This window comes from Oryzias latipes, chromosome 20 (genome assembly GCF_002234675.1).
Source record: "Oryzias latipes chromosome 20, ASM223467v1".
In the NCBI taxonomy this organism is placed as follows: Eukaryota; Metazoa; Chordata; class Actinopteri; order Beloniformes; family Adrianichthyidae; genus Oryzias; species Oryzias latipes.
Window position 1 is genome coordinate 5,022,602 of NC_019878.2, and position 23,462 is coordinate 5,046,063.

The window sequence follows — 23,462 nt, forward strand, 5'->3', positions numbered from 1 at the left end:
CTCTTCAAAATAATAAACCTGATCTCTCCACATTCTTCGTGTCTACCATGCATTGATATTCACAGACAACGCTCCATGTAGCGATCAGACCATAACTTTAGCTGGTAGCTCCGCCCACACGCGACCGCGGTATCAGGCATTAAAGAACACAATTTCTAAGAGGCGGGGCGCGGCGTTGCACACCCCCAACAACAGGCCATTAGGCATCTCTACTTGGTGCATTCACGGAGCTTCAGTACATAAGACTCCAACAGCCGCACAGCCTAAGGCAGTCCGCTATTATATATTCATGGCAACACTAATCCCGCGGGGTTTTATTTTTGCTGCCCGCTCCGACTTGCAGCACAATTCAAACCGCCCAATCCCGCAAGATTGGCGTGGGGTCCCGCCGGGTCCCGCGGGACCCAACCCCAATGCAGCCCTCTACTATCAAGCAGGGGAACCTAAACAAAACTCACTGTGGGCAAAACTTGAAAACATGGCAGAAGACAGACATGGACAAGACAGCCAAGGAAGAGATGTTAATGGACCAGCACAAGAGAAAGGCAGAGACAAGACTTAAATACAGACAGGACAGACAAGACACAGGTGAACAAGATCAGGAGAGATTGGGACCAAGGAAGTAAAACTCAAAAGCATGACAAAACAGGAAACCTTTCAAAATAAAACAGGAAACAGAACTCAAGCATGACAGAAACCAAAACGGAAAGCAAAAACCAATAAAAAGAAACCCAAACCATGACAGGGTCACCTTAAGTAAAACAGAGTCTTGATGAGGTGAGTGGTCACAGCTGGTGGAGTCAGGAGCAGAGCATGGCTGGGAGGGGGAGGAGATCTGACAGAGGCACCATCACAGTTTCTTTATTAAAAATGCAAAAGTTTACTTTTGCTATTCAATCACATCGTAGTTGACCTTTTAAACATACAGCAAGGGATCTCAAAGGAACTTTTAAACTATTTCTGAAAACATTTAGATCATTTATTGACTATTGGACATAATTGTAAACCATAAGCCTACCGTTGCCAGGAAACTATTAGAAACAACGTGTATCCCTATCAAAATAAAATGTATTTGAAAACAGTCAGAACAGTATTGATAGATTTTTTAATATCGGGCCGATACCGAAACTGCCACCGATATATCGCCAATCCCTGATGATGACATGGACTATTGGAGATGATGTCATACCAGCACTTCACCCTCATCATCAGCACAGTCTGTGGGGACATTCAGGTGATACACAGCACCTGTGGCTCTCCTATTATAAGAACATACAGACCTGCTTTAGCGTCAGTTCGTCTTGACGCGTTCCTTGTTAAGTGCCCTGTTTTTATCATTTTCCTGCTATTGCCCAAGCTGTGTGAGTTCTCTCTACCCTGACCTGTTTATCAGCCCTTCTTCTGAATTTTGGATTGTGGACCTGCACCCCTGCCTCTGACCAAGCTCAGTGGCTTAACTGAATTCGGATGAAAAGAGGAGAATCTTAGACTCCCACAGTGACAGCTCTGCTGTGTTTGCTCCTTTCCTGAAGTGATGGACTTTGTTGTTCTTCGCCCACAAGCTGCCTCTACAAGAGAAACCTTTATCCTGCTGTCAAGCCTCGTCTTGTCCTGTCTCTCTTCCAACGTGGCCTCAACGTGCCCCCTGCTGTTCGGAAGAAGTATGACCTGCCACCTCTGATTCATAATCCTGCCTTGAGCTCAAATCATTCTAACTTCCGTAAAGCCTGTATTCTTTGGGGTCAAAATAACACAGGTGTCACATGACCAGATTTAACCAATAAAACAACATCTTCATGTCCTGACTGCATTTTGCCTATGGACCAGTTAAACTGGTTCTTGACGTGATTGAGGCTTCAGACTGATAAGAGGAGGAGCAAAACGACTGACACAGCAAAAGTGAAGGAAAAACCAAGAGCAGCCAGCGTCTTTTCTTCTGAAGACTCTCCTGCAGATCCAGACTGAGAGGAAGAGGGGCTAAAATGAGTTCAGCAGGTGAGAATCTGATCACACTGGGTTGTATTCCTTACCAAAGAGCAGGAATTATTCAATAGTCAAACTGTTCAGTCACATATTTGTTCAGAGTTTCTGAAGTGATGAAGCTGATGCTTAGGAAGCTCCTGCTGTGTCAGTAGCTCTGAGTGCAGCAGATTTTTGGATAAACAGCAGATTAATGGCAGTACATGAAAAGGAAAACTTTGCTACATGATGCTGATTCACAGAATTGTTCGCTATATTTCTATAAAACAGTAAAGAGAGAAACTCCAAATTGTGACTTCCGCAGAGTCAAAGCCAAAAATCCTCTTTTCCACAATAGACAAAATAATAAACCCAATCTCTGGCCCACCATCCACCTTTGGCAGTAAAACCTGTGAGGAGTTTGCAGTCCACTTTACCACTAAGGTAGATGGCATTAGATCATCTATCTTACAGGGGAGGGATCAACAACCCCCTGTTGACCTTTCCACTGTACGTCCTCCTATCAGTGAGAAAACGCTCAACAGTTTTGTCTTGATTGACGCTGCAGCACTCCGACAAGTGATATCCCAAATGAAAACAACATTTTGAACTGCTCTCTTCCGACTGGAGTCTTCCCTGCATTCCTAAAGACTGCTTTGGTGAGACCCATTCTGAAGAAAAGTGGTTTAGATGTGTCCAATTTAAATAACAACTGGCCGGTATCCAACCTGTCATTTTTAAGTAAAATTTTAGAAAAGCTTGTTTTTACTCAGCTGAATGATTTTATTAATAAAAATAATATTTTAGAGAAGTTTCAGTCTGGTTTTAGATCTCATCACTCAACAGAGATGGCACTTGTCAGGGTCTTAAATGATCTCAGGTCCCATGTGGACATGAAGAAAGTATCTGTTTTAGTCTCACTGGACCTGAGTTCAGCCTTTGACATAGTTTACCACTCCATCCTTTTAAACAGACTGCACGACATGGTTGGAATTACTGGGAAAGCTTTTAGTTGGTTTAAATCTTGCCTCACAAACAGAGATTTTATTGTTAATTTAAATGATTTTTCATCTGAAAGGCATAAACTGACATGTGGGGTGCCCCAAGGCTTCATCCTGGGTCCCACACTTTTTAATCTTTATATGCTTCCGCTTGGGGATGTCATCAGGAGACACGCCATTAACTTTCATAGCTATGCTGATGAATGTATGTAGCTGTGTCTCCTGATGACACTGGACCTGTGGACAGCCTTTTATAATGTATTTTAGACATTTAAATGTGGATGGGAGGGAACTTTTTTCAGCTCAACCAAGACAAGACTGAAATCTTGGTAATCGGTTCTGAAGCTGAGAGAGATAGGGTCCAATTTTATCTGTCAACCAACTCTATGACTACATATGACACAGTAAGGAACCTTGGTGTGACTCTAGATGCAGATCTTAGCTTTGACCAACATGTGAATAAACTAACTAAATCTGCATTTTACCATCTAAGGAATATCGCCCGAGTGAGACCCTTTCTCTCTAGAGCCTGTGCTGAAATCTTAATCCATGCTTTTATGACATCAAGAATAGATTACTGTAATGCCCTTCTTTCTGGGGGAAAGAAAACAACTCTCAATCGCTTGCAGCTAGTCCAGAACTCTGCTGCACGCTTTTTAACAAGAACTAGGAAGAAGGAGCACATTACACCAATCTTAAAATCTATGCACTGGCTCCCTGTCAGCTTCAGCGTTGATTTTAAAATTCTTTTAATAGTTTTTAAGAGTGTCCATGGTGTTGGTCCTTCTTTTATATCCGACTTGCTTTTAACGTATGAACCTCCTAGAGCTCTTAGGTCCTCAGGTGCAGGCCTGCTGAAGGTCCCCAGGGTCAGGACAAAAAACCACGGCGAGGCGTCATTTAGATACTACGGGCCTCGTCTGTGGAATAGTCTACCTGAGGATGTCAGGGTCTCATCTACTGTGGAGGTTTTTAAAAAGAAATTAAAGATGCACCTTTTTAAATTAGCTTTTAATTAGATTTTATGTCTTTTCACGTTTTATGATGTTTTATTACATCATTTTAGCATTTTACTTGTTTAATCTACTATTTTAAACTCTTATATTTTATTATATTTGATCACATATATATTTATTCTTCATTTTTTTTAACGTTTTATGATGTTTTATCACATCATTTTATCATTTTATTTGCTTGATTTAGAATTTTTTATTCTTGGATTTTATGACATTTTATCATATGAATATCTGTTTAATTTAGAATTTTTACTTGTATACTTTTATTATATTTTAACACATATTTATTTGTTTCATGTCTCAAATTAGACTGTTTACAAGTGTTTTCTCACCCTCGTCTGGGGTGTTTGGGTCTATACTGACACCCCTGCCAATAGGAGGACAGGGCAGACGGCGCCTTCTGATTTCTCTCTCTTTTCTTTTTTCACTGGTGTTTGTCTTTGTCTATTTTATTGTGCGGGGCTAATTTAATTTACTTTATCTTACAAATAGTGGGTGGTCTTTCTCTGCATTTGTTTTTGTTTTTATGTACAGCACCTTGAGCTGTCTTTCTTTTCATGAAAGGTGCTATGTAAATAAATTAATTTTAATTTTAATTTCATATCAAAAGCCATTGGTCTGAAAAGACAATTCTAGAAGAAGACTTCCTTTTTGAGATCTAAAGGACCTGGAAAAGAAGGGACTGTCATGCTTTGAGTTTGTTTTGTCTTGGTTTTTGCTTTAGTTCTTGTTCTGTCTTGTTTGGTTCTGTTTCCTGTTTTATTTTGAAAGGTTTGCTGTCTTGTCATGTTTCTTGAGCTTTACTTCCTTTGGTCCCCATCTGCCCTGATCGTGTTCACCTGTGTCTCGTCTGCCCTGTCTGTATATAAGTCTTGTCTCTGCCTTCCTCCTGTGCTGGTCCATTAGCCTTTGTCATGGTGTTCATGTTCCATGTTTTCCACGCTCATGTTTCCATGGCCCTCGCCACGCCACAGTAAGTTTTTGTTTGTTCTGTAATCCTGCTCTGCAGCGCTTTTTGTTTTGCATTAAACCCCCTTGTCCCTGAACCGTCTGCCTCCGCCTCTGCTACTGGGTCCAACCGGCTCTCAAGCCACCCCACACCGTAACAGGGACCTTGAAATGGACAACAAACCCTCACTCACAATCAAGGATTCAAGGAGTTTTTATTGCCATTTTCAGTGAACAGAGCAGTTTCACAGACTAGAAATTTGCTGCAGAGCTAATGTGCCACATAAAACACTTAAGAATAAAAAAAAATAAACAAGCAAAAAAATAACACAAAGGTCAGAGCAATAAATAGAAGTACAATAGTGCAAACGGAGGATGTTAATGCAAGCTTGGAAACTATTAGCAACAAGCCGGTGAAGGTAGCTAAGTGACCATCAGAAAAGAGTTTGAGTTGGAAGAGAGAGTGAGCGGGGTGGAAGACGTGGATTTCGAGCAACACCAGGTGTTCTGGTATCTGCTCCAGCAGGACATACATTTCACAGCGGGATGTGTGAATTTGAATGATTTTAATTTGAATATTTGAATTTTCCAAATACCAGAGAGGAGTGAAAAGGGAAATGTCACTGCTTTTGTGAACGAATTGCTGCCTTAAGTGCTAAGAGTACCCCCTCCAACTTGAATATTAAAATCAAAAGAGCACACTGCTCGCCGCAACCCAGAGCCACAGATACCATATGCCCCAAGATAAATTTTTGTAAGATTTGTCGACGCAACAGTGAAAGACATCATTCTGCTGCAAGCATGAAGTAAAAGAAAAGTGATGTTTTACGATGAATTTTTATTATTAAGATTATTCCCTGAGCTACAGAAGAAGTAAGCAAACGTTCACAAGTCATCAAGCAGCAAACAAGAACGTCTCAGCTCTGGGCATGCGATGTTTTCAGTGACTCGATCAGTGGTTGGAGTACAAATATGGCAGATTAATGCGAGCGTTCTTGTCGTGAACTTCCTTCCATCCATTTTCTTAACCCGCTGTATCCTTTTTGGGATCATGGGGTTATGGGACCCCGTCCCGACTACTGTTAGGCAAAGGAGATAAAGGCATGGACAAGTGTTTCTGCATCAGGAAGTGATAGAAGCGGCCGGAGTTTGGAGATGTTTCGTAGGCGGTGAAATGAGGTCTTGTATAGATCCTTTATGTGGCTGTTGAAGTTTAGCTGAGGGTCAAACTGTACTCCTCGGTTGGTGATTGACGTGGAGACAATGATAAACTGACCGTTAAATGTGAACTGGGATATTGAGGAGGAATCTGAATCTGCTGGGGGGTGCCAACAAGGAGTGCCTCGATTTTGCTGTTGTTTAGCTGTAGAAAATTGCTGTTCATCCATGCCTTTTTCTCCTCAAGGCATGTGGTGAGATGGGATGGAGCTGCAGTGGAGTTTGGAGCGGTTTCTATGTAGACCTGTGTTTCATCAGCATAACAATGGAAAGACAACCCATGTTTACTGATGACACGTCCAAGGGAAAGCATATACATTATGAAAAGAATAGGGCAGAGAACTGACCCCTGTGGAACACCACATGTCACTGAAAACGGCCTGGGCTTGCATCATCCCAAGAGCACATATTCAGTTCGGTCAGTCAGATATGATCTAAACCACTGCAGCACATCTGCTGACAGGCCAACTGAGTTTGGGAGGCGATGCAGAAGGACGGTGGGGTCCACTGTATCGAAAGCTGCTGTTAGGTCCAGAAGAACAAGCAGAGATGGTGATCCTGAATCAGCTGCCATTAGCAGATCATATGTCACCCTAAGCAGTGTAGTTTCCGGGCTATGGGCTGATTGAAAACCTGACTGAAAATTTTCAAAATTCCAAACCTAATCTCTAAACGTCATCTGTGTCTTCCAGGAGTTGTAAATGAGATATACACAGACACCACTGCAAATAGCAAGTAGACTAAAAAAACATCTGGTTTTAGCTCCATTGCATCCATTGCCCCGCAGCTACACGCAGGGGGGGCCAAGCTTATTTAACACAGTTTTGGACAGTCGTCGAGCAGCAAATTCGCCCCATATCAAAAGGAGGCATCTGACGCAAATATGACGCGCTAATCCTGGTAGGTGTAAAAGCAGCTTGAGAGAAGTGGGAGACAAGGTGGAGCAAGAGGGGAAGATGGAGGAGAGACTATTGGAAAAGTGGAGGAGCATTCCAAGATAAAAGTGACTGACCAAGCCAGCATTTTAAGATCTGAAGGCCATGATAAAGCAAGACCAAGAATGCCTGTTATCAGATAGTGTGTAATTTTCACAAAAATACACCCAATGTTGAATAGAATTTAAAAGAAAAAGGCAAAAGAAAGGGAAAAGGGGAAAAAGGGAAGAAAAGGAAGAAGAAACGAAATAGAATTTCCATGGTTTAATATAAAGTCACAAAATGCAAATGTTTAAAACATACAATATTCTCTGACACATTATTTTGTTTCCTATATGCGAGATGCACAATCAAAACCTGCTTTACACTCAAGGGTAAGATGACTTATCATAGCGCTCTGCGCAGTTTTGTTTTTGCCACAGAGGGGTTTTGTCACTGTTAGTGTTTTTCTAACTGCAATCAAACCCAAGAAAAGAACCAAACAGGAAATGAGATTTTTTGTTTGGCTTCTGTAGAAGAAGAGCTAGTCCAGCACAGGCTGCTACAGAGGAACTCTGAACTTTCAGTGCATGCAGCCTATTTTTATTATTGGCGGGGCGGAGCTTACTACATGAAAGGGGATAGTTTAATCAGGCAGAACAGGAACGGTATTGCATAATCAGCAAAGTACAGTATAACAGCATGTACCTGCAAATGATAAGTACGGTTCTTTATCAGTCCCCACCCTCTGCCCTATTAAAATCAGGAACCAGATAACCTGGCTGGAAGGTTGGAAGTTCTTTGCTGTGTTTTGTCTGTTTTCCTTTCACGCATTGCAAACAAGTACTAACAAGTGGGAATTAGCTATTGTGAATATGCTAATGCTTTTAACATGGCTAACGTGTAGCGTGTTACAAACACGTTTCAAAGCAAGGGTATTAAACTGGCAGCCCGCTGGCTTTTTGCTGTTGTTAAAAAAAAAAAAAAAAACTCTGGGATTTTATTGGCGAAACTGCCATTAGTTAATTCCTGCCATCAGTTTTATAAATGAGTATAGACCATTTCTTAAAGGTGTGCTTTATAAATTGGTGCACCCTATAGTGCAGAAAATACAAAAATACAATATCAGATCCTGATAGACATGAATTGGCTACTGTTATTTTTCTCTTCTCAGTGATCACTTACAGAAAAATCATTTTGTGCGTCAAAAAGAAGGATCCAGTTATTCCATAAAACTTTTGTTTGCAGCTAATTTTAACTGACTTTTCTCTGCTGTGCTGTTCACAGAGGAAGAGGAGAAGAAGAGCCCTCCAAAGGTCCTTCTGGAGATTTTGAATTCTCTTAGTAATGAGAACTTTATAAAATTCAAATGGCATGTGACAAATGAGGGTTTTCTGGAAACATTCTCAATAATCCCACCATTTAAACTGGAAGACAAAAGCAGAGAGGAGACAGTAACTGTGATGTTCCAAACGTACAGTGTTCACACTCTGAAAGTCACTAAAATAGTTCTGAAGCAGATGTGTGAGAATGACCTGGTGGATAAATACCTCACAGACCTGCCTGAAATTCCAGGTAAGTCAATAAAAGACTGATAGAGATTCAAAGACATGAAGGTTGACTGACAATTGAAGTGGCTTTTGTGTGAATTTGTGATAGAAGGGTGATTGATAGAAAAGTCATTCATTTTATGAATGGCAAAGAGAAAATGTCGAATGTTGTTTTTTTTAACTGAACTAAATGTGCATAAATCCCCTCCTAAAGAGCTCATTCTTTTGCAACTGGGGTGTCAAACTCAAAAATGATTATAGTTGCCTTTAGGCCAAATCTGAATTCTTCCCATACCACTACGGCTTCCGTAAGTTCTCCACCATAAGACAGAATGCTAAACATGTCTACTTGATTAACAGAGTTACAGTAAACATTTATCGGCTCCTTAGGAGCATGGTCTGACAAACATTGCGAAAAGATACATTTACCAAAAGTGCTTTATGGAATGTACATTTTCTTTGTTTGAAACCCATTACAGGGCTAATTTGACCCTCCTCCAGATAACTTTTTTCTGAGTTTGGAACACCTCTTGTGTAGAGCTGGGTATCAACAATAATTTACAGAATTGATTCGATTCAATTCACCAGATCCTGGATCAATTCGATTCAGGATATTTTCGATTCACATGGGAAATTGGGGTTTTATTTCCACGATACTGCCTAAAAAATGTAGCCACAAGGGGGGCCTGAACCAGGGTCTCATTGTGCTGGTCTCAAGCCCAGACAAAGTACAAGTTTGTGTCAGGATAGGCATCCAATCAATGCCAAACCCCAAACTATGCACATCAGAAAGCTGATTCACTGTGGGAAACCCTGCAGTGCAAAGTTAAAAGGAGGCACCCCGTACACCATTGACACAGATACAACCTGGCCAGCTGCTGAGAATGAGCTACAATGGCTTGAATTTCCTGTTACAGAAAACACAGTACACCTTGAACATAACAGCTGTTGGACCATACAAACAAAGCAGACAGTTGTTCCAGTTGCACTTCAAACCTTCGATTCATGATAATCTCTATTCTGACTAAACCTAAAATGTGTGGCATAACATAGCATGAGACAAATCTTCATTTTACTGTTTGCATTTTACGTTTGATTGAGTGCAAGCTGCTCTTTAATGAACACAAAATGGAAGCCAGATGTGCTGAGTACAGACAACATTTATGTGTGTGATTGTCTATGGGGGGGTCTCAAGTACAAAATATTTTCTTTTTTTTTGTCCTTTTATGTCAAAACTGTCAAACTAATCTTTTCTTTTTCTTATCAGAGATTATCAATAATTGTCAACATATGTTGAAGCCCAAGACGCAAAGGGCCTTGGACTGTGTTACAGATGGAACAGAAGACAACGAAAGCCCTCTGAAGGAGATCTTCACAGAGATCTACATCACACAGGGAAGAAGTGAAGATTTAAAGGAAAAGCATAAAGTTAGACAGGTTGAAGCAGCACATGGGCAAACAGGAGACAGAGAAGTAAATTTCAAATTAGAAAATGTACTTGAACCCTTACCTGGGGAAACAGAACCAATCAGATTAGTGATGACAGTGGGAGGAGCCGGCATTGGGAAAACCATTTTAACACAGAAGTTCACTCTGGACTGGGCTGAAGGCAAAAACAACCAAGACATCCACTTCATATTTCAAATACCATTTAGAAAAATGAGCGTGCTGAAAGATGGTACCTGTAGCTTTGTGGATCTTGTTCATCAGTTCTTCCCTGAAATTAGGGAAGAAGGAATCTACAGCTTTAAAGAGTTTAAGGTTCTGTTCATCCTTGATGGTCTGGACGAATGCCAACTTCCTTTCAACTTTAAAAATCCTCAAACTCTGAGTGACATCACAGTGTCTGCCTCCAAAGATGTGCTGCTGACAAACCTCATCATAGGGAATCTGGTTCCTTCAGCTCAACTCTGGATTACTACACGACCTGCAGCAGCCAGTCAGATCCCTTCAAAGTTCATAAGCCGTAAGATAGAAGTGAGAGGTTTCAATGACCAACAGAAGGAGGAGTACTTCAGAAAGAGATTTACCGATAAAGAGCAGGCCAATATGATCATCTCCCACATCAAGACGTCTCGCAGCCTTTTTATCATGTGCCACATCCCAGTCTTCTGCTGGATCACCGCTAAAGTTCTGGAGACTGTCATGATAAAGGAAAAAAACACAGATCTGCCAAAGAACCTGACAGAACTGTACCTGCGCTTCTTGAGGTTAAACATAGAAAAGAAAAGTTATTTGATGGATGATGGAGGAGCTACAAGAGACCATCCAAGTTTAGAGAAGATGATCGAGTCTCTGGGAAAATTAGCCTTTGAGCAGCTTAAGAAAAATCAAACAATCTTCAAACACCATGACATTGAAGAGTGTAATATAAATATCGAAAACACATCATTGTACTTAGGAGTGTTCAATCAGATTTTTAAAAAAGATAAGTGTGAGATGTTTGTGAACAAGGAGTACAGTTTCATGCATCTGACCTTCCAGGAGTTTCTGGCAGCTCTTTATGCCCATTTGACCTTCGTCAACTCTGGAGTCAACCTCCTGGAAGAACAGCAAACATGGTTTTCCCTACTGAGAAGAAGAGACACATTTTACCAGACTGCTGTAGAAAAAGCTTTAAAGAGTCAAAACGGACAACTGGACATGTTCCTCCGCTTCCTCTTGGGTCTTTCTTTGGAGACCAATCAGAATCATTTACAAGACCTCCTGACAAAGACAGGAAGGATATTAGAGAGCAAACAGAAAACAGTCCAGTACATCAGGAAGAAGATCAATGGGAAGTTGCCTGCAGAGCAAAGCATCAACCTGTTCCACTGTCTGAATGAGCTGAACGATCACTATCTACAGACAGAGATCCAGCAATCTCTGAGATCAGGATGTCTCTCTACAGAACATCTGTCCCCTGCTCAGTGGTCAGCTTTGGTCTTCATCTTAATGTCATCAGAAGAAGACCTGAAAGAGTTTGACCTGCAGAAATACAGTAGTTCAGAGGAAGCTCTCCTGAAGCTGCTGCCAGTCATCAAAGCCTCTAAAAAAGCTTTGTAAGTACATCAATCTACCATTTCATTCTACAATTAATTTATAATAATCAGTTTATTTTCTTTAATTTTAGACTAAGGTACTGCAATCTCTCCAAAAGAAGCTGTGAAGTTCTGTCCTCCATCCTTAGTTCTCCAGCATGTCATCTGAAGGTTTTGGATTTGAGTGGGAATGATTTGCAGGATTCAGGAGTGAGGCTGTTGTCTGAGGGGCTGCAGAGTCCAGACTGTAAACTGGAGACTCTTAAGTAAGGAAAGAGAAACTCTCAATTGTGTTTTTGAGTGTTGTTGGTGCTCATGTTCAACATCAATAGAACTTCATTTCCTGCTTCTTGAGTCTCTTACATGTCTGTGTCTCCATGCTGTGATCTATTTAATGAGTTCTCTAACACAGAGCTGACAGTACTGTGTGAAACACTTCATCTCCAGATTCTTCATCATTCACTTTCTGCTTTCAAGAGCATGGAGCTTCCAGGACAGTCCTAGCTTGAATTCTTAGCACTGGGCTTCTCTGGACTGAGATGTCTGAGGCCTTTCCAGGGATCTGCTGTAGCCACTCCTCCAGCTTGGGGGTTACTGCCCGACTGCTTCAATTACTACGGGCACCACTGTGATCTTCATTTTCCATGCTTTCTCCAGTTCTTCCCTGAGTCCCTGGTATTTCTCCAGTTTCTCATGTTCCTTCTTCCTGATGTTCCCATCGCTTGGTACTGACACATCCATCACCACGGCTTTCCTCTGTTCTTTATCCACCACCACAATATCTGGTTGGTTCGCTAATACAATCCTGTCAGTCTAGATCTGGAAGTCCCACAGGATATTTGCTCTCCCATTCTCTACCACTTTCTGAGGTGTTTCCCATTTTGACCTTGGGGTTTCCCGTTCATATTCTGCACACATGTTCCAGTATTTTATTCTAGCCCTTTGGTTGTGGCACTCCACGTATGCTTTCCCTACTTACACTCTGCAGTTATGTGCTGGATTGTTTCAGGCGCCTCTTTGCACAGCCTACTCCTTGAGTCTTGTCTGGTGTGGTAGATCTGAGCCTCTATTGCTCTGGTGCTCAGGGCTTGTTCCTGAGCTGCCAGGATGAGCGCTTCAGTGCTGTCCTGTAAACCAGCTCTTTCTAGCCATTGGTAGGACTTCTTGATAACAGCCATTTCAGTTATAGTCCTGTGGTACATCCCATTCAGGGGCTTGTCCTCCCATGAGGATCTGTCCTCCAGCGCTTTATCCTCTGCTCTTCATTGCCTGAGACATTCACTGAGCACACTGTCAGTTGGGGCCTTGAGCTTGATGTATTCATGTTTCTTGGATGTTTCATCCTGGATAGTGGTTTCCTTACTCATTAGTCCTCAGCCTCCTTCCTTGCATCTAGCAAACAGTCTAGCAAACAGTTTCAGGGTTCTAGATTTGGGATGGAACCCTCCATGTATGGTGAGGAGCTTTCGTATCTTAACATCTGTGGTCCACATCTCTTTCTTTGGCCATCTTTTTCCTAGTCATAGGCTTTCTTCTTTCTTGCTTTCTTGCTAATCCACGCTGGGCACAGGTTGGCATGTTGTGACCTGCAGTCTTGAGTGACTGTTCTGTCAACTAGGAGTTGGTGTTCGGCTCCTCTGGAATCTCTACCAATGTCGTTCTCTGCATTGCTCATGTATTGATCCATGTGCCTATTTATCTTGGTTGCAATGATGCCTGACATGAGCTTCGATGTTGAGAGACATGTTATTGGCCGGTAGTTTGATGGTACTGCAGCCTTTGAGGGATCCTTCTGGATTAGGATTGTTTGCCCTTCCGTTAGCTATTTGGGGTGAGTCACATTTCTTAGCAATTGGTTCATGTGCTGCCAGGTGCGTATGGAGAGCAATGAGTTTCTTTAGCCATTATACAGGTATCATGTCAGGGGTCGGTGCTGTCCAGGTCTTCCTACCTGAGACTCTTTCTTGGATGTCTGCCACTGTGATGGTTACTGGATTCTGTTCAGGGAGGTTGCTATGTTCTTTTCTCAGTGAAACCAGCCATTGGGCATTGCTGTTATGTGCTGCATCTTTCTCCCTTATAATTTTCCCATACTGTTCAGTTTTCAACCTTGGGGTCTGCTCTGCTGTTTTGATCTTGCCACTGAGTATACAATTTCGCTGGTTGAGTTGCGAACAGCCTGTTTATCCAGCTGGCTTTATTATCTCTTGTGTACCTCTTTAGGCTTAGGTTTGACAGCATTTGAATGTATCTCTTAGTCCCTTGCTTTTTCATTGAACCTCTTTGGGCCTCTGTCTGCTGACTCACTTCTCTCTAGACCACCTTAATCTTAACCTCCAATTGTTATTCCCAAGGTGGGTATTGTATTCTCCCATGGTTGCTCTTACAGCCAAGCATCTCAAGGATCACTGCTGCTTAAGTGTAAACCAGTCTTTGGCTTCTGTAATTGTTGTGGTCAGAATTAGTATTTGTTGGGGTTGCCTGGCATTCATTCAAGACAAGATCTTGTCTTTTAGGTCAGTTGGTGCCTCGCTGAGCGTATCTGTAGTTATTGGGGCTGTGTTCCCAAGTTGGTAAAAAAAAAAAAAGCCGTATACTTGTATAGCACTTTTGAATGAAAACTTTATTAATCCCAACAAGGAGAAACTCAGTTCCAGTACATCTCGATGAAGAAGGTCAGACAAACAGCAACACAGGATACACACACACACATCTCGAGAGGTTACTGAGGTCAATGCAGCCGAGCGCCTTAGATGACCTGCGCCGGCGCGCCTTTGTATAGCATGCAGATGGACCACGAAGAGGGCCGGGGGTTGGGTTTGGTGACAAAAAAAAGTTGTATCCCTACACTGCGTACAATGTGTTGATACAAGAAAAAAACTACACCGTTTAAACACAAATAGCACATATTCAGACAAAGACACAGTACATGAGGCTCAGGGGGGAAACGGTGGTTGACGGGAGTGGGGGGCCCCCCATGAGTCTGTCCATCAGGTGCAGCTCCGTGAGCCAGGCACATCTTCCGGGCAGCTCACAGAGGAGGTAGGGAGGGGGTTGGGAAGCCGAGGACAAGCAGGGAGGGGGTGAGTTGCAGTTATCAACCCTCAAGAACAGCTGCTGTAGTCCACTCTGTAGAAGCGGCTTTGTTTTGGTGGAGCCAAGGACAGTTGTCCATAGCTCCTTCAGGGAGTCTGATTAGATAAAATACTTTTGGGCGCCAGCAGGTTGTTTGTACTGCCGGCAAAGTCCTTGACTGGCTCTTCGCTTTGTGTGAGGCAGAGATTGATCCGAATGAGAAGTGGGTGAATTTAGCCCAGTCTTCCCTCAAATCCGGGCAGAAACTTGCTCCAAGGTGGCATCCATCTTCCGCACAAGTTCAGGGGTCTCAAGCAATCTGCTTAAGTGGGCAAGACAAGCACAGAGCTTTTGATCCGCTTGTGGAAGTTTCTCTGAGTCTCTCCTCCCCGAAAAATCTTTCCCAGGAGCTTCGATTGATTGCCTCTCTCCATCTTCTGCTCCCAGACCGCCTGATAAATTAGAAATCCTCCGATCCCAATTACGAGGAATCCAAGTATCAGAAATCCAAATAGGTACACGTCCTCGACATCCTCCACAGACAGCTGGGCCAGGCACACCAGCCTCCACTTGCCCCATGGATCGATGGTGTATCCAGCCGCGTGGGTGCCGTCCGGGCAGGAAGGGTCCGCTTTCCCGTTCCTTAGTGTGGAAAATACTTTGTCGATCCAATTTAGAGACCAGCTGATCAGATCCATTTTCAGAGTGCAGAAAAGCACTACCGACAAAGCGCTTTTACAGTCACAGACCCATTCACCCAGTCACACACACATTCACACACTGGTGGCCGCTCCACTGCCAAACACAGGCGCCCGCTTACCACCAGAGGCAAGATGGGGTTCAGTGTCTTGCCCAAGGACACTTCGATTCATGGGTGTGCAAGGCGGGAATCGAACCTGCAACCTTACGATCCTTACGCACCACGGCTGCCCAAGTTCAGGTTAGGAGTGTGGTATAGCCTCCTCTCTGATCTAGTGTTTTGGCACTCCCTTGGTGTTGTACTTGGGATGTACCGCTTCATTCTCAAATTGTGATAAAAGTTGCTGTTTGTGGATGTTGGAACATGGAGCTACTAGTTGCATGGCAGTTAGCTTTGATTGGGGGTTTTAAAGCATCCATTCCCTGACATTCTCTGCATGTAATCTCTCTGAATAGAATTTTCTTGAGTAGTAGCATTGCAACAGAACCTTTTTCTCACATCAAGTCCATTTTCATCTTCTTCCAGTTCCTCACCTTCCACCAGGGTGCTCTGGTTCTCTAGCACCTGACACAGACCTGCTTTGGCCCCGCGACCTCTGTGCTGCAGAGTTGATAGGAAGTTACTGCTGAGAGAGTTCTAGGTACAATCTGGGACCTAGAACTTGGTAAATTTAATAATTTACCAATATCAGTCATGGAGCATACAGTAAAACAGCACCATCTATCGAAAAGCTCTTAGAAATGTTTTAAAGTGGCAAGGAGCCAGACAAATCTAAAAGCACTTTAGCTGAAAATAGTGTTCTGTCTTATCTGAGGTTTAGTATAAATGAATAACCTGTCTGAACAGTGCAAGAATAAAAACAGTAAAGGTCTAGGAGGTGATATAGTCATTGTTCATGAAACAGAGCAGTTTGAACACACGATTCTATTTTGTTGCATATTGTTTTAGCTTGGTAGGAACACACTCAGATCTTTAGAGATCCATAGTGTCAGTATGGTCTTTCTGTGCTGAGTTTGCATATAAAGAGCAGAGAAGGCAAAGGTTAAGCAAAGGTTACCTTGCAAGTCCCTGGAGATTTTCTCTTAAGCCTGTTCTATCTCATTCTTTTCTAATAATCTATACATTTACATTGTGATTGGAACCCTTGGTTCTTAAATTTTCTGTGGGAAACAAAAATAAAATCCCATCTCAAAATAACTAAAATGTGGCTTAAATATATCAAATAAAAAATGTTTTAAGAACTTTTAACAACCTAACATTGACATATTCTTTATTCAGTTTGGAGTACTGCAGATTGACAGACATGAGTGGAGATCATCTGAGTTCAGCCCTGAAGTCCAACCCATCACATCTGACAGAACTGAACCTGAACAACAACAACCTGCAAGATTCAGGAGTGAGGAATCTGTGTGCTTTTCTGGAGAATCCAGAGTGCAGACTGAAGACTCTGAGGTCAGACCACACGGTTTTTTGTGTTTTCGGATACACTTGATGTGAGTTTCATGCAAATGTATAGTTATTCACGATCATGACTTTTTACAACCGATACGATAACAAACAGCGAGCGAGTTGTTGTTCTCAGATGCGGTAAAATAAACCCACATGGGTGAGAGCTGCTGATAATTATTGGTATCCAATATTATCATTCAACGCTGCAAATGTACAAAAGTGGCTGTTAGGCTTAACAGGTGGATCACTTCCTGATCCACTCATCAGCTTGTCAATCTCATGTTCTCTTTTTTCTTAAACCATAACATACCTCATCTTCTCAGTTTGAGCTTTTTATTTTATTTTTTAACATTTCCTGTACAACAGCTGGGCAGACAGATGAGAGCTGAGGGCCTCTTGTGTTGGACATATTTTACTTTAACAACAGGGGTTATGAATCTTCTGACAAACCAGAGGTATGTCTGAATAAACCCCTTTTGTTATTCGAGACCAAACTTTATTCATTTTAATCATATTTGAAAGTCTTTTGTGTTGGACTGGACGGAAAGGGAAAGGAGGGAAGAGAGAGGGATGTTAGAGGGGGGGGGGGGGGAAGGGTGGTTATAGAAAGGGGGGGGGGGGGTTAAAACCATGAAGCTGTATATATGCTGGATGTTTAGCACTACGGTGAGGTCCAGATGTAATACAAATCTAAAAGGGGCAGGGCCTGTCCACACACACACCCAAATGTTAGAAACATACCTGTTAGCTCCAAAAAATGTTCACATGTCAACATGTACACAACACAGATATCGTTCACACACGCATACTTATGCCTTCAAACCAACTATGTGAAATATTTCATTGAATCACGCAAAGTATTAGTGCAACGGTGAGCTAACACCTGTGCTCCAGTGAGTTTATGTTCCTCAAAAATGGATGATGGAATGTACAAAGAAGGAGGGATCAAACTTCTCAGTTTGAGCTCTTTATCAACCCTGAGAAGACCTGCCCCCTTTTTTCTCATGTGAACCAATGCTTCTGATCCTAGGCCCTGATTGTCATCCCAACTGCTTCACATTAAACTACAAATAAGGTTGGGGGTCATATTTAATGCACTTTATAAAAAAAAGGGTTGCAAGCCAACATTGACCAAATTGAGCCTGTGGGCCACGGTGTGGTCATGTCTGATTTACACAAACGTATTAAAAAAATAAGCCATCTGTCTTGTTACACTAATGAAACGTCTCTAGAATAAATGTTCTGATACGGTTTTTAACATCAGTCATTTTTTTGAAACTCCTCAAAGATCATTTCAGTTCAAATGTTCTCAGAGTTAAAGTGATTTCTGTAAAGAGAAGCTGAACATTTGGACTAGAAGCTCTGACTGCATGAAGAATTCCTTCTTCTAACCTGATTCTTCTCTTGCTCAGGTTATGTGACTGCAGGTTGTCAAAGACCAGCTGTGAGGTTCTGGCTTCAGCCTTAAGGTCAAACCCATCCAATCTGAAAGAGCTGGACCTGGGATGGAATGGCTTTAACGTCCCAGATGTGAAGCAGCTGTCTGACCTGCGGAAGAGTCCAGACTGCAGCCTACAGACTCTGAGGTCAGTGGAAAACTGATGTGAAGATGAATGAGGGAACCTATACCTTTCTATGGGGAACTTGGTCTAAAAGAAACGACTCCTGTAAAGAGTTGTCTTTGTTTGGTTCCACATGAGTTGGACTCCTCATAATGGTTTTAGGGTCGGGTTCCCTCTGACCTGCATGTGTTCATGGATTTCTGATGATCACAGTCCTCATGTGACGGGTCAGAACCTTCGGTCAGACCACGTCTAATGTAAAAGCACAAACAATGCAGCTGTGAACAAAGCATGTTAAACCTAGAGCTCAGATGAAGAAGAGGAGGATGAAGAACATCTGTCTGATGTTGTTGTTGAAGCCCAGCAGCAGTGGAGCAGTGGAGTGCGTGTTCCTAGTGAAGCAGACTCATCATGAATCTCAGCTTGATGTTTGATGAAAGAACTTGTGAGATCAGGAATGTTTTTTTAGAAAAGCTGAAGGTTTGATCAGAAACCTAAAAGGCTCATAGGATTAACAGTCTTAGCAACCGTTTAGACTTGAATGGGTCAAAAACCAAAGAAATTGCCATCTGTTTCCACCATGGACAATCCATCACGACACACTATCCATTAGTAATGAAATAATTGAACAAGTCTACTCATATAAATATATTGGTACCATAATTGACCACAAACACACATTTCAGTTTAACAGTAAATACCTCTTTGGTAAATGCCAGCAACGTTTTTTTTTCTTCTAAAACTTCAGAAACTCCAAATCCATCCATCCATTTTTGTAGCTTTATATCAATACTTCATGTAATCTGTCCCATCATTCAACAGTGCCACTTTGTTTGGTTTACTCAGTCTCAATAATCTAACAGAATTAACAGAATCATTAAAATCGGAAGTAAAATTGTCGGCCAAGAACAGGAGTCACTCAATTTAAAATAAATGAGTTAATTGCTAATGTTCACTGATGGCCACATACACACGGAGCACAATCACTACAGTCTGTTGCCTTCAGGATGCACATTCAGATCATTGCCATTTAGGACAAAGAGAGCTTCGGTGCCTTTGCGAAAGTATTCGGCCCCCTTGAACTTTTTAAGCTTTTGCCACATTTCAGGCTGCAAACATAAAGATATAAAACTGTAATTTTTTTGTGAAGAATCAACAACAAGTGGGACACAATCATGAAGTGGAACGAAATTTATTGGATATTTCAAACATGTATAACAAATAAAAAACTGAAAAATTGGGCCTGCAAAATTGTTTAGCCCCTTTATTTTCAGTGCAGCAAACTCTCTTCAGATGTTCAGTGAGAACCTGTGAATGATCCAATGTTGACTTAAATGACTAATGATGCTAAATAGAATCCATCTGTATGTAATCAAGTCTCCGTATAAATGCACCTGCTCTGTGATAGTCTTAGAGATCCGTTTAAAGCGCAGAGAGCATCATGAAGAACAAGGAACACACCAGGAAGGACCGAGATACGGTTGTGGAGAAGTTTAAAGCTGGATTTGGTTACAATAAGATTTCCCAAGCTTTGAACATCCCAATGAGCACTGTGCAAGAGATAATATTGAAATGTAAGGAGTATCATACCACTGCAAATATACAGGAACCCGGCCGTCTGTCTAAACTTTCATCCCAAACAAGGAGAAGACTGATCAGAGATGCAGCAAAGACGCCCATGTTTACTCTGGATGAACTGCAGAGATCTATAGCTGAGGTTGGGACAGTCTGTCAATAGGACAACAATCAGTCATATTATGCATAAATCTACCCTTTATGGAAGAGTGGCAAGAAGAAAGCCATTTCTTAAAGACATCTGTAAAAAGTTTCATTTAAAGTTTGCCATAAGTCACCTGGGAGACACACCAAACACATGGAAGAAAGTGCTCTGGTCAGATGAAACCAAAATCAAACTTTTTGGCAACAATGCAAAATGTGGTGTAAAAGCAACACAGCTCATCACCCTGAACACAACACACCCACTGTCAAACATGGTGGTGGCAACATCATGGATTGGGCCTGCTTTTCTTCAGCAGGGACAGGGAGGATGGTTAGAATTGATGGGAAGATGAATGGAGCCAAGAAAACTGATGGAGTCTGCAAAAGACCTGAGACTGGGGCGGAGTTTTGTCTTCCAACAAATCAATGATCCAAAACATAAAGCAAAATCTACAATGTAATGGTTAAAAAATAAAGGTATGCAGGTGTTAGAATGTCAAGTCAAAGTCCAGACCTGAATCAAATCGAGAATCTGTGGAAAGAACTAAAAACTGCTGTTCACAAACACTCGCCATCCGACCTCCCTAAGGCAAAAATTTCAGTCTCTCGATGTGTAAAACTGACAGAGACACACCCCAAGCAAATTACAGCTGTAATCACACCACAAGGTGGCGCTACAAATGTACGGTATTAACTTAAGGGGGGGGGGGGGGATGATTTTGCACATCCAATTTTTCAGTTTTTTATTTGTTATACATGTTTGAAATATCCAATAAATTTCGTTCCACTTCATGATTGTGTCCCACTTATTGTTGATAAGAAAATTACAGTTTTATATCTTTATGTTTTTAGCCTGAAATGTGGCAAAAGGTTGAAAAGTTCAAGGGGGCCGAATACTTTTGCAAGGCACTGTTATTGACAATTATTTTGTTTAATTAATTCTTAATTTAGTTGCTTTAGCAGGTCTGAGTTTATATTGTCTGCATTTTACTGAGTGTGTGTCGTATAAAGTTGACAGATTTTTCTGTTGTATTGATACTCTGATGATTGTCTCTGCTCTGTGTTCCCACCGACAAAGGAAGTGTCTATTGTAAAAATAAAGTAACTTTGATTTAATATGAAATCCTGCTCAGATTTAGCATCTACAACATCTTAAGTTCTGCTTTACAACCTAAGAGCTGAGAGGAAGCTGGATGGATGGAAGCAGCTTCTACAATCACTTCTTCTTTCTTCTATCTTCTCTCAGATATTTATGGTGATCTTTATCAAACTGCCGTTGATGGTGAGCAGAGAGGAGGATCTGAGTGCTGTGATTGCACCGTGTTTCTGGAAAGAGAAAAAAGAGCTTTATCAACGTCTTTACCAGCTGAGAGCTTCAGAGAGACAGAAGCTTTACTTCCTGCATCCCTGATCCAAGAAACATTCTAATGATCCAGAGAATCTTCAAGAAGTTTCCAGAAAGATGTATTTAAGTTTGCTCTTGTTTGCTGGATTTCCTGAAGCGTTGGCTTCAATAATTGAATGTCAAAAAATTAAAGAAATGTCAAATCTTTCTGCTCAGAAATGTTGGATCTTTACTTTCATCATAGTTCATTGAACTGAAGTGTTTTTATGCTTTTAGTTTGTTGTCCGGGTTCTGTTTCAGATTTCTTCCTCCCAACTTCCTTTTTAGAAAAGATCCTTTTCTGTTTTCAGTGCTGATTATTTACTGATCTTTACTAACCTTCCTGTGTCCAAGTGTTAACAGGAGGAGCAGGGAAGGTTCTTACTCACTTTGTTAATATAAAGAACAAAAATGTTATTTTTGCTAAGTCTCATTTCCTGAATGATATGACAGAGTTTTAGCCCGCTCACATTTTGGTGTTTTAACAGGTTGTTAGAAACAATTTTAAAATGATTTACTTTGTAATGGAAAGCTGAAAACTCAGGGATGTGATTCCAGACCCTGAACCAAGAAAACCAAAGTCTGGCATGAATTGGAAGAAGCTAAGGTTTTAGAATATGTGAGTCTCTTCTTCCAGAAGCTACAAGCATGAATAAAATTTTTTCCATTTTAGTTGAAAAAAAAATTGGACTCAAAACAATTTCACAGAATAATCCTGTTTAGAATCAAGTTTGCAAAGACTTTATTTAGCAACAACTTGTCATTTAACATGTTTATCAGGTTGCAAAAATATGTAACATTATGGTATCATTATTAAGAGCAACATTCAGCATTTAATGAATAAAAGGTCAGTTTATTTAAATGAGTTAATCATTAATTGTTGATAATAATCTAAGACTGTGTCAAGTAATGTATTAAGCAACATGAAAATATGTTTAAATGGCATAAAGTTATCAACCAGTATGTCTTTTTGGCATCAAATTGCAAGCAAGTATGTTTATTTAGGAGTCAAAGAGTTTTGTCATGATCTGCTTGGAGGGACAGACCCAGACGCTGGAACCCAGAAAGAAACACAGGAGAGTTAGGTGCCGAATAAAGAAATTCATTTTCCTGGACTAGGATCCGAGGGAGAGTATATTGGAGATTGTCCGACAGCGAGATGGTACTGGCGTGGCGACCGGGAGTAATGGCTTGGAGTTGTAGCGTGGCTTGAGATCTTGGCGTGGCTTGGGAATCGAGTTGGCGTCGTGTCGTGGCTGGAGACTAGGATTATGATTGCAGGCGAGAACCAGATTGACTGCTATTGAGGAGGAAAATTCCAGGTGGACACTCGTGGTAATTAGTCCTGTAGATGAGGCAGAGAAGCAAGGTTAACATAGAACTTGATCACATGAGCAGAGACTGAAAACAGATGACCAGGCTAAGCACCATAAGGGGCAACGACCTGGTGACAAATGCTGGAGCTGGATCTCCCTAAGTAGGCTGGCAGGTGATGACATGAATGTCCACAGCTGGGTCCAATCAGGAAAGCAGAGCAGAGAGGAGAGGGGGAGAGGAGAGACTGCCAGACAGAGGCACCATGACAAGTTTATGTTTTTAACATAATGTTTTTAACGGTATCTTTATTTTGCATCAAGTTATTGAAGAGTATGTAGTTATCACAACATTTTGTTATCTTACGTTATCAAGGAGTATCTTTACTTAGCATCAAGTTAATTTTGAAAAGTTTAAATAGCATAAAGTAAAAAGAAAATCTTATAATTTGTTATAATGATATAATTTGTCAATTTTCCAGATTGAGTTTTGTCACAGCTATTCTGAGCCCTAAGGAGAGATCAGATTCTGACCTTTTGCAATAAAAACGATTTTGTATTGATAAAAATAATTAAGTAGTCTGTCGTAACTTTTTCCACTTGACAGTTTTCTTGCAAAACATATTTCAGTTTT

General features: G+C 41.4%; 1 protein-coding gene across 3 annotated transcripts; it reads left to right on the plus strand.

Annotated features, from left to right (window-relative positions):
* Positions 1–1,867: 1,867 nt before the first annotated feature.
* LOC101171951 (NACHT, LRR and PYD domains-containing protein 12) lies at positions 1,868–21,695 on the plus strand. Of its 3 annotated transcripts, XM_004080874.4 has the most exons (7): positions 1,868–1,995; positions 8,344–8,631; positions 9,874–11,647; positions 11,719–11,892; positions 16,680–16,853; positions 18,263–18,436; positions 21,378–21,695. In XM_004080874.4, the coding sequence occupies exons 1-7, from the start codon at positions 1,983–1,985 to the stop codon at positions 21,388–21,390; spliced, it is 2,610 nt and encodes an 869-aa protein (XP_004080922.2). In that variant the 5' UTR covers positions 1,868–1,982; the 3' UTR covers positions 21,391–21,695. The 3 variants fall into 3 exon arrangements, with proteins under 3 accessions (XP_004080922.2, XP_011486959.1, XP_020568239.1); XM_011488657.3 differs by lacking the exon at positions 11,719–11,892; XM_020712580.2 differs by lacking the exons at positions 18,263–18,436; positions 21,378–21,695 and adding an exon at positions 17,217–17,256.
* Positions 21,696–23,462: the final 1,767 nt, after the last annotated feature.